We start from the raw sequence: 12,107 nt of genomic DNA, 5'->3' as shown, positions 1-12,107 counted from the left end.
TGATATAGGAAAGGATATAAGCTGCTCTGGAAGGAAGGCGGGTATGGAAGGTAGAGCTTGCTTTGTTCTGTCATGCATGTGTAGTTTAATGCTGAATTATAGAAAAAAAAGATGGCTAAATCTATATATCTAAGCTCAGTAGAAGTCCCAATCCTTGCCTACGCAAACTTTTCCACCTAAGATTTGACTGCAGCATTCAGCTTAGATGCACTAATCCTCGAACTTGGCTTTCACCCACACAAGTGAAGCCCTCCCATGAAGATCCGTCTGGCTGAAGGACCCCTGTGTCCCTTATTTGTGGCTTTTAATCCAAATGGACACTACTTTGAGTTGTATGAAAGGCATTTCAGGAGAATAAAGCTTAGGTAACTGTGGCAGCTGTTTCCAACCTTTTCCTAGTTACCACCTCACTTTCAACTGCAATCCACCTCCTTGGGAGCCCTGAGGGCTGCAGCCTGGGAACTCCTGAGCCACCCCTTGATTAGCACTAGTGAAGAGATACTTTCCTTCCACCAAAGATCCCCTCAGCTTGTTCTTCAATATGTTCAAAGTCTAGGGCTCCTGAGAAAATAACGAGATAAATATGTTATGTCAGCATTGCACCAGAGAAGTTTTTGCAGCCTAAAAACATTTTAAACCACAAGTGGTGATGCAGGTGTAAGCAAGGGGGTCATAACAAGCTGAAAGGAATGCTGAGAGATTACATTATCTTAGCAGGCTGTTTCAGTAAGACAATAAATGAACCTGTTCTCAGCTCACAAATTAAACTACATAATAATTTCAGCAACATCCAGGCTCATTCCTTTCTTGACTATTTTTAGATTACACCAGCAACATTCCAGGACACTGATGGGACCTGGTGTTATTCAGAGGAGCCATCCACAAGAAACACCAAACTTCAGCCCTGAAGAGTTCTAATATAGTAAATTCAGCAATACCCCTGAAGCTCAATAGACATGAAGGTCTTTGTGGTTTTCAGTATAAGATATATATTACCACATGGGCAATGACCAATATTCTGAAATAAAACACATACAGATGGTAAAACATGTTTGAGCTCTCAATATTTCACCAAGATTTGCAAAGGGGAATGGAAAGAGCACAGCGATTTTATATCCTTGACGAAAACGTTTACCCCCTTTCTTCCAAAGCCCAGCTCAAAGAAAGAGCTCTGGCTCTCCCTGCTAGCCCTGTTTTGGAGGTCCTGGCACCCTGGGGGGCTGCCGGACAGGCAGCCCATGAAAAAAATAAACACATCCCCTTTGAAGTGAGATCAAAAGAAACAGTCTCCTCCCTTTGAAGACTTCACATCTAAACCACATTTTCCTTATCTTTCTCCTTTGCATCTAGAGATACAGTCCCCAAATTGAGGAAGAAAACCTGTTTGATGTCTAATAAGCTGCACTTTTAAAGCCCAGTCATTCGTACATGATACAGGTCCTAACTATGGGACACTTCTTCCCCTGAAAAGCAATACAGCAACTGATAACTCCCCATCTACACAGTCCACTAACTATCCTGCTTTCAATTAAGAAAACCACATGACAAACAGTTTGCTTTCACACCCCTCTCTAACCCACTGAGCTACAGACTCCTCCAGATGTCTTGCCTTCCTGCAATACCTTTGGAAATGAGAAATTTGGGTGGGTAGAGGCATCAGGCCGGGGGAAGGGATGGAGGAAATCAGATTACTTTAGGGACCCTTTTCCTTCACCCAGAAACATTAACACAAAATATTTGAGTGTTTATTTCAGGTTGTCTTTAAATGATGCATCTCAGGCCCCTAACACATGGAAATAAGTAGGAGAGAGTACAAAAAACCTTGGTTTTGTTTGGGGTATATGGAAGTGATCTCTACTCTGTTATTCTCTCTGCTAGCCGGGTACTCTGTCTCAATGGAACTATTTATATGCCAAATCAAGAACCTGAATCAATTAACCAATTAGCACCTCTAGAATTAGAGTCTTCCCTAACCCATACAAACTCATTTTTTGCAAAATAACTAACCTGGTACATTAGCTGGCATTTCTTGATTACTGCTTCCAGTGGGCGATTCAGACATCTGGGCATTGCTTTCATCAAATTCATGTTTAAATATACAAAGTAGGCAGGAGATTCTGTAGTCCAATCTCACATTCAAAATAAACTGATGATAGAGAAGCAGTAGAAATGTTGAAACAACTTGCCTATTTCCAGCACACGTACAATTTACACATAATGCAATGCTACCAACAGGCAAGATCAACATAGTGAAGATGTGGATTTAACCTGGAGAAGAGGTACGCAAATATTTTCTTAAAAATTCCCAGAATTCAGTTATTTTTTTCAGCAATTTCAATAAGCGTGTTACACACACAGTAATAAAAACTTATGAGTAAAATACATTGGCAGAGTTTTGAGTCCTTGTTAGTGCCCAATGCAGGCATCCTCACCCCACCCCCAGGAAAGGAAAGCAAGATTTCCATCTCCATTCTGGAACCAGCAGGAATCCAACAGAGCAGCGCTGCCGTCCTCCTCATGCCGACTCCCAGGGCGCTGGGGCAGAGGAGGCTGAGCATGAGCTGCCAAGAGCCAGGCTGCTGCGTACAACAGCTCCCAGCTCAGGTGGGCTGTACTCACTGGTGCCAGTGGTACCTCCAGCGTAGCAGAGACCACCTTCTCCGTGGTCTTTCTCCCTCTTGAGGGAAGGGGTACAACATAAAGAACACTTGTAGCTTGCTCAGATTTAGGGGAAAACACTTAATGCTGATTTTAATCGACCATGGTAACGGGGATTATGGGCACACTAAAATATCCCACTGCACATGCCAGGCCGTAAGAGAAGTTCTGGCTTTAACTAAAATTAGCAACACAGAAGGGAAGTGAATCAAGCCTCCCCTACGTGCTACATCTGCTGCTGAGGGGAAGGGCATAACCTCAAACCCAGCTACGTGCGAAGCCTCCCACGGGGGCACGGAGAAGGTACACCATGGCTTTCCTGCTGCTTCACATACTTTCGCCCACAAGGCTTTTGCAGCATTCTGGCCTCCATGAACTCGTCCATGATGTTACTGAATGGAAAAGGGACTCCTACACTGAAAGAGGGAAGATGGATTTCAGTGCAGTAATTTTGCAGCAACATCTAGATCAAGGCAGCGCTGTGGAAAAGGGAAAAAAATCTTTCTTTTTGTGTCTGGAAGACTTGAGAGTCAACAAGTGAGAAAAACCAGACAGAGATGGAAGAGGCTGCAAATGTGCATTCATAAAAAACACTTCAGACTAATGGCTGCATGAGGAGGAGACTCAAGTATCTCCCCCTTCCTTGGGCACTTAACAAGATGGCCCTGTAGACTCAGAAAAATTAGTAAGACAGTAAGGTGGAAAATGAGCTCTTCACTGCAGCAAGGGAGGTATTTACAAATCACTGGTAAACATCCAGATGTCTACTGCAAACTCATTTCTATTTAATTGTTTCAGTAATGGCATAGTATTGTCACATGCAAGTTGAGTGCTGCGTGCCCAAAAGAGTCACCCTTGTAACGCTTTACCAGTTTGAAAGAGGCACATACAAGGCAGGAGTGAATTAAGAGGCAGCCTGGCACTATATCAATGCTTAGATTCAAAACAGCACAAGAGTCTACATTGACTGGCCTTGCTAGTACCTGAAGTATTTCGATGATCTTCAGCTTTGTGTCCATTACCAGGATGTCCTCTTTCTCTGGTTCGCTCTGCTTGACGTTACCCTCCGGAGCAGCAGCAAGAGGCGTCATGGGCAAGAACCCGCCACCTCTGAGCACCACCTGGGTCATCAGCTCACCGACTCCATGGATCGATCTCATCACATTGCTCCCTTCAGAGGTAGGTAAATAGGTAAGGTTAGGATGCTCTAACGGGACTGCACTAACAGGGCAAAGACCCTTCACATCCTAGGCAGAGAAATTGCCTCAACATTAAACAAGTCCAGGTGGACACTGAAACCCCTGGAACAGATGGAAGCCAGCAGAAGCACAGCAGTAACTTTCAGAAACCCTCTCCCTCTTTCACTGTAGGCATTACTCAGCTTTACAACCAAGCCATGGACAGAAAGGAGCAGATTTCAAACCCACATTGACACTGAGATGAAGTAGAAACTACCAAAGAATGATCTGTTCTGCCAATAATTTCTCAGCCTTACCTTTACTTTCCTCGCCTTTTGCCATCTTGGTAATAGGGAAGATGGTAGTGATGTGCACACAGTCTAATATAGCAAGGAGGATTTTGGTTAGTCTGAGGAGGTCACAGAAGTTGTAGAAACCAAAATATATCAGATTTCTGGCTAAGTTAACAACCTACCAAAATAATAATAAAAAGCCTGATTAATACTAAACATTTTGCTATCACAATCAAGTTGTCTTAACACAGCGAAAAGATTAAGAACCTGGCTGTAAGTCATTCTTATCATAATACCTTGTAATTCTGTAAGACTGTATAGTTCTACATTTTATCAAAAAGTTTTCTACTTGCCTACAAATACTGCAATGCCAGGACTAACAATCTGTATCTGCAATTGATATTCTATAGCTACAAAATCACACCACATTTTTCTCATCATAGAACAGCTAAGAGAGGTTAAGACTAGAGGGAATGTACAGGCGCTTGTTTATGATTTGGCCTTATAAAAAAAAAATTAAAATCACACATCTAAAGCTTAGTGCTACCAAGTTAATAGTTTCCCCACAAGTCCTCCACATGCACTGCTTCAAGATCCACACGTAATAATTTCACATATAGTGTGAATATTTAACATAGCCCCATTATCTGAAGTATATTCCCTCAAAAACATGTTTTGTGTGTTTCTTTTGAAGAAATATCACATTTTTTTCAGGTAATGGTTATTTAGGGAATACTATCACAGGGTTTTGCTACATTTTATCTGCACAGACAGGCTATTTTATTAGGTCAGTAAGTCACAGGACACTGTACTGTCCTCTTCGTGAGTAATACTGTAAGCTCTAGTAACTATCTGTGCATGCAGACATAGTGTTTAGTTTTCAAGACTATTTATTCCAGTAAAGCTTGATTTTGCAATAACACTGAGCACAAAAAGTAAACAAGGCTTCTGCAAATCTAAGACATAAGCTCACATTCATTAATTGTATTTCAAGAACTACCACTGCAAACTCACGAACTTCAGTGGGGCTGCTTGCATGAGGAGCAAAGACTACACTGAAAAGGAGGAGCCTGCTGAGGCTCAGCATTCATTAGTTGCCAATTTACCTGGCATTGAAAAACTACCGACATTCCACAAAAAAAAAAAAAAAAGAGGATAAAATCAGAACCGGATAACTACCTCAAAAGTGAGCTTATTTTTCTCTTTATCAGAGAAAGGGAACCTCTGACACACCACATCTCTTAAATATTCCTCTACAAATTCCATTGTTTGTGCAAATCTCTCCTTAATTTCATCTTTGGAAGTTCCACTGCTATCATAGCTGAAGAGGAAAAAAAACAAAACAAAAAATAAAACAAAACACAAAACTTAACATGCAAATACACAGGGCTCTTTTCCCCTGACACAATTTTTCATTGGTTTGTCAAAAATCTAAGAAAAGTTAAAGGCTGTTAAATAGTTTATCCAAACGGGGGAGTCAGGAAGCTGACACCATAATTTCCTGGCTTTTGCTGTTTTATCCCATATGCTCATTTTGCACCGTTTAAAAAAGTCTGAGGAAAACAAAAAAGATAATTTTGTCCCAATAAAAAAACAAATCCCTTATTATTTTAGTGGAAACAATGACAGGCTATGTACAGCATTAGGGAAAATTGATGTGGCCAAGAGATGCTGACTGGGGATGCTGTTTTTTCTCCAAATAAAAATAATATATATGTAGACTAGACATTACTTTTTCTTAATAGAAATTCTAGGTTTGTTTCTCAGCATGCGCAGAGAGCATTCAAGAAAGACAATCCCCACCCCCTTGCACTAACTACTTTTGTTTTCCTGATCAGTCACGTATCGCTGCTTAGCTTCTGCCAGAGCTGAAGCCATTTGTTTTTTTACTTTGGCATTTCAAGTTGAGTAAGATCTACTGCCTCTTTCAAAGAAAACTAGGCTAGCAAGTTGGAAAGGGAGGGTAAAACAAGGACCCACTGAAAACCAGTACTAATACTGACAAGACTCAACTTACTAACATTTAACATGAATTTTAAACGTTCATTATATCTAACCGAAAAAAATGAGTTCTTAACAGTTGAAGTACTATAAGTTTTAAACTATTCGTACTATAAAGAATTAATACAGGTCTATGGTCAAGGATTCATGTCTCCAGTCTAGCTGTGGTTTTGTACAGGTTTTTCACCACTGTGTCAAAGTATTTTCCCCTGCAGGTCAAGGACCATGTCTCCATCGCCAGCACATTACTTGTTTCAGCATCTTCCCCCTTGTTTTTGCTTTTGATTGTGCGAGCTCCCGTATGGACACTCTGCCCTGAAGAGTCTATAATCTAATAAGGCAGGAGGAAAAAATGAAATAGTCCTGCCTTGCGTTCCATCCCCCAGGCTAGGTCACTCATTACATCCCCCAGACCAGAGACAGGCCATCTCCATGATCACTGTGGGTTTTGGAGACAAACCCCTACTGCCTCACAGCTTGCACCATGCACATACAGGAAGGTTGCTTTGTTCTCGAGAAGGTTCTCTCCAGCAAACATTAGAGACAAATGAAACCACAAGGTTTGAATAAGTTATGGATTTTTAAAAATATATTTTTCAACAGTAACAGGATACATAATGCATGAGTTTAGGATTGATCTGGTTTTGTTTTAAAAATCAAGAGTCATGTGATTTCCTTTCCCACACCATTCCAGCAAGTACTTACTCATCAATAGCAATTTCAGAAGGTATTTCAGACCACAGACGAGCGTACTTCACTGGTGTTACTTGTTCCTGGGGGTCACGATCAACATGCATATGAAGCATTAGCCGGCAAAAAGATGCTCTCAGATCATATGGCAAGTTCTCATCAGACATGCAACGGAGAATGAGATCTACATCCAGTTGGCCAGATATCTCATTTATGGCTAAGTACTGTCGATCAAGGCACATTCTAGCAAAGAGGTTTAGCTGATATCTTTGGGGGGTGGAGGGGAAAGAAATCATAGAGAAACCGCTTACACTCTCCAGAAATGTCCACTAGGTATAGTACTGATATGCTCTTATATGTATTAACAGAATGAATCTTAGGTTTTCCAGTATTATAGCTATATTTATTATGAACCAAATAAAGTACCTGTCAAACATTAGTAAAAGGTAACTTAGAGGAAAAATAAAAGAAAAGGAGTCATCATATTTTCCTGAGAGTTACATAGAACTAAGTAATGCTGTCTATGAAAACTACAGAAGAATCCAAAGATCACTTGAGGCAACTCAGCCTAAATACTGTGGAAGACCAAATTCTTCTTAACTGATGCTGAAGCCACAGTAGTTCACTGAGGCAACAACGTAAATGGACTACAGAATCACTGAAAATCAGGTACCTCTGATTTCTGCTGATGTCTGCTTCACTCAGTCAAACAATTGGTAGTGAAAGACTAACTTAATTCCTAAGCATTTCAGTCCATAAACTAAAAGCAAGGAACTGGCATTTAAAGTATGCGCATTCAACAGACCAATAATTAGCCTTTAGCCATAAAGCACACATCCAACATTCTCAAGCATTCATTCAGACTTCTGTTGAATAGTGTCAACTGTGAGGTTTCCTAAACAAACGGACATTTAACTGAAGGCAGACTCCTTTTCTCTCTCAGCACTCCTCATGAGAATTTGACCAAGCTGTATCCTAAACCCTTGTTTTAAGCATGTTCACAAGTCTATAATGTAGACTAAAAATAATTAACACTATCGCTTCTACATAAGAACAAGTGCAAGAAAAGTGCAAGAAAAGAAAGCAGCTACAGTTTTTTAAAATATACACAAGAGGTCTCCTTTTGAGCTCAGCCCAATAGGTTCAAATACAAACGTGTTAGGAAGCCTAGTGCAAGAGTCATGTCAATGGAAGAGATAATGTCAAATAAGATAACTATTAAAAATAAAAAAATCTAGTAGTTTCTGCATCACCCCAATTGAGTCTGTCAAATGACTGTCAGAGGTTTATAACCCAGACACAGGAATTTGGTCTGGGCTGAAACCTGATCTTACACTATGCCAAGAACTTGGTGTCTTGTCAAGTCATCTGGAAACATTGCCTTGTGTTAGAAACTGCTAAAAGCATAGCTTAAGCCATACAAAAGAGCACTGCACATTAATCAAACAAAACTTGTGGCATTTTCATAACTTGATATATTGTCCTGCTGAGAACTACAGGACTACTAAAGGCTTTGAGTTTAGAGAAAAATTTCGAAGGCAGAGAATACAGCAGTGACTTTAAAATCAAAAGCAAAGCCACCTGTACACTCAAATCCTGTGATTCCTGCAAGCAGCCGTTCACCCCAACTGCCACCTGAATACAGGTAACCTAAACAGTTAACATACAGGCTCTCTCAAAACACTTATCAGGAAACCAAGCAGAAATATAGGCATTAACTGCTGTGCAAATTCAATGCACTCTAAGCCTGAACTGTTTTTTTTTAAAAAATCAGTTTAAACTTGCTCATGCTGATAATTGGACTTGTCACCACAAATAACTTCGTGCTTTTAGCTCTCACTTCAAAGAGACTTCACCCTCACTCTCTGAAGGGCTATTTTGTCCATGAAAGCAATATCCTTTCCCCCAAACCAACTACAGCCTATACCAAAGGCTTTCCCCACACAGCCCTGATGAACTCTGCTACCCAACTACTGCGCGTGCTGTTAACCTGTAGTAGCTGAGTATGTCCCGATCTTCCTTCTGCCCTTCCTTAGCATCCTGAGCCAACTCTCTGATACTCTTACTGCGGATTTCCTTGTTACTGTCTCTCCAGAACAACCACACTTCTTCCTCATCTTCTCCAACTTCCAAGGCATTTTCTCCACTTGACACTTCTTCAAACTCAAATCGAGAGAGGACCAGCCTGCCAGAAGTAAGTTAGGTTAGATTACAAACTGCCAAGACCCATGCAGATCTTTTAGAACATTTCTTTTAAGGCACTTGCTAAAAGAGACACTTGCTAAAATGTACTGGTGACACAGAAATAACCGATTTTATGATCTCACCTGCATTCAGAAAACACAAATTTTATTCCTCAGCTCTGCAAAGTAAAAGCACAGTATCTTACTCTTTCAGCAGTAACAGCTTACTGCATAAGGGGTTTATTATTAAAAGCATTAGGTTAGAATGAATTTGGATTATAAGTTTCCATTCAGACTTAAAAAGACCAACATTTCTGCTCTATTGAAGAAATGAGGATGTTAAAGACATCTAACTGACTTTCAAAAATATCTTTACAGGACAACTTGTTCAAAGTCATCCAACTGACTAGGAAAGGACTAGAAAGAATATCTAAAAATCAGTCAGTTCTGTATCACGTATATGCCAATTGGATTAGAAGTTCTTTCTGCTTCTGTGGTGAAATAACTAAAAACAAATCAGCTACTGAAACTTAAGAGGCTTTGAGGACTTTTAGCTCTTCACCAAAGAAGAGATCAAACATCTGGAAAAAAACAAGAGATTAAACACACAAGAATAAGAACAAGTAAGTGATGTAGCAAATATAAATGCTGCTGGAAATACAGTCTTTATGATTTCATGAAAAGAATTAAATGGGCAAGAAGACTCTCCTCCATTTGTGTTTTAATTACTACCTGACAAAGACCTGCTTCCATTTTACAGATGATTATCTGTGCCCTATTCCACATATTGAATACACCTGTCTTTATGAAAGACAATTGGGATTTGGTGCCTGGTATGATGCTTTTGCAGTGGTACGGCAGTGCTGAGAGCTGGAGACCCAGATCCTCACTGCAGAGAGAGAAGCGGGTGAGCAGAGATGCATCAGCTTCTGCTTTCCTGAACGCTGAGCTCAGTGGGCACACGCCCAAGAAGCACTCGCTCGCTTAGAGGAAAGCCTGCAGCTCAGAGGAGGATCAGGTCCACAGGACCCTGCACACTTTCCTGCAAAGTCTGTCTGCTTTGATCAAACGTGAGATATCTGAAAGATTTCTCTGACTGCAGGACTGAGAATGCATATGGCAGACGTCTGCTGTCATCAATACCCATTTACTGTGTATTTGAAGAGGACCCCACACATACCTAACTGCTTTCTCTAGACGTGCCAGCAGCTTTCTCAGCTTTTTGAACCACCTTCCTTCTGTTTCACACTAGGAAAACCATCTTTAAAGGGATTAACTTACTTAGTTTCAATGAGAATGTCTGCATTTGCTGGATTCAGCACGGCTTTACAAATCAGCTCCTGTGTCACTGGAATAGACTTGTTCATGGAAACGCACAGATCCGAGAGGTAATCCAAAAACCTGTTGGAAAATATGAGCCAAAAGGATATCAATCCTTGTTGAGATCTAGACTGAAGCAATCTACATTTCAGAAAGAAAACATTCAGAACTCCATTTTAACATTGCTGAGTGAGACTGATGCCCAAGGGGGAAGTTATGGAAGTGCCAAAAAAGAAGTGAACTAGCTGTGCTTCCTTACTAGCAAGTTGGCAGGTACAGATTTTTCTTAAGAGCCTAAGAGGAAAAGGGTAATCATATACTCAGAAACATAGATCTCACCTGGGCTCCCTATTTTTCCTCACAAGACTAACAAAAGTGTCAATCTCAGCAGCTGTGATGTGCTTCTCCAAAAGCTTGCGATTGTTATGAAGCAGTGCTGTAATAGTGTCCTCGGCCAAGACATCGTAGCCAATTTGCTTTTGCATGAAGCCAAACTGCTTCGCAATGTATTCCTTCAAAACACAGAGAAGGAGGAAGGTGTTGTCATTAATTATCAGAATTTAAGAAAATACTCAGCAACAGAAAACAGCAAGATGTTTGTCAATATCAACAACCCAGGAAGCTAACTGGATTAGATTCAAATTGTTCTTCAAGAGAAAACAAGTGATGACAAGATAACCTCAACACCTCCCTCCCTCCCAGGCTAGACACCACCAATACATTTATCCTTATCTGATATGAGATTGTTTTTAATAAATGGCAAAAAAAAGAAATCAACAGCCTTAATTCACAGGTCAACTTTCAATGGAGCTCGTAGTGCACAAGAGTGAAGAAGTCTTATAATTCACCTGGATTTGAGAGTTAGCAATTCTGGTTTTTTCTTTAATTCCCCTTAGAACTGGTACTAATTACACTGCCTATAGTATCAGAGATGAAAAATGCCAGATAGAGTAAAACTGAGCAATCCAAAAATCTCTTGCTGACTGTACAATCACAGCACAGCACTGTCTTATTAATGAGATGCAGCTTTTATATTTTTTTGGAGCACAGGAATAACGCTAGTGCCATTGAAAGGTACAGAGATATTTCAAACCTGATTCTTTCTGTAATCCTGCTGAGAGTGTCTCAGCACTCTGTAGCAAAGCCGGCATATGTGTCTGAAAGGAGCATGACGCTGGTCTCCAAGCTCCTCCAACCGCAACATTGGGCCATCGCCACTGTCCGTAAATGGTGCTTGCAACAACTTGAAAATCTATAGATTTAAAAAACCAAAGATAAAATCCCACGAGACACTGCCTTCATCTGATTAAAATTAGCATAAAGCATTGTGTCAGTGTCTCCAAATTTCAGAAATACACTACAGTTGCCAAGTTTGTTCCTTGCCATAGAGTAGCCTGGACAGAAGACGGTGATCACTCTTACTCAACACTGTATTCTATAATTTATTCTTCTAGCCTACAGTGGCAGGCCAGTGGTATGCTTACACTCCACTGCCAAGAGCCTGCTGGAAGCTAGAAACTCAAAGGATCTTTTGGTCCCAATAATTCAGTCAGGTTGTGCCTGTCTCTTTTTCTGACAACCCTTCTTGTAGGAAGAGTTTAGAGAAAAACACAGCCTACCTGCTTTAGAATATTCTGTTCTCTCATCAGTTTTTGCCGTTCCCTATTAGGTTTAGAAAATACCACTTCAAGGACGTCTTGTCCAGAATTAGTTCCACCAGTAACAAAGTAGACCAAATCCTCCAACAGTTTGGTAACAGATCTACAGAAAAGCCAGAAGCTGTT

The 12,107-nt window shown here is 40.6% G+C and overlaps 1 protein-coding gene across 1 annotated transcript in view; it reads right to left on the bottom strand.

Moving 5' to 3' along the window:
- Nucleotides 1–12,107, bottom strand: part of ITPR1 (inositol 1,4,5-trisphosphate receptor type 1) — a 170,770-nt gene that overhangs the window by 98,488 nt on the left and 60,175 nt on the right. Inside the window, exons 15-25 of the mRNA XM_074914301.1 lie at nt 11,943–12,084; nt 11,417–11,575; nt 10,663–10,835; nt 10,285–10,404; nt 8,811–9,005; nt 6,836–7,087; nt 5,309–5,450; nt 4,154–4,307; nt 3,642–3,829; nt 2,008–2,146; nt 503–552 (exon numbers count right to left, since the gene is read on the bottom strand). Of these exons, the coding sequence (XP_074770402.1) occupies nt 503–552; nt 2,008–2,146; nt 3,642–3,829; nt 4,154–4,307; nt 5,309–5,450; nt 6,836–7,087; nt 8,811–9,005; nt 10,285–10,404; nt 10,663–10,835; nt 11,417–11,575; nt 11,943–12,084 (1,714 nt within the window). The remainder of the gene's footprint in view (nt 1–502; nt 553–2,007; nt 2,147–3,641; nt 3,830–4,153; nt 4,308–5,308; nt 5,451–6,835; nt 7,088–8,810; nt 9,006–10,284; nt 10,405–10,662; nt 10,836–11,416; nt 11,576–11,942; nt 12,085–12,107) is intronic.

This window comes from Athene noctua, chromosome 10, assembly GCF_965140245.1.
Source record: "Athene noctua chromosome 10, bAthNoc1.hap1.1, whole genome shotgun sequence".
Classification (NCBI taxonomy): domain Eukaryota; kingdom Metazoa; phylum Chordata; class Aves; order Strigiformes; family Strigidae; genus Athene; species Athene noctua.
This window is presented reverse-complemented; position numbering and strand designations above follow the sequence as displayed.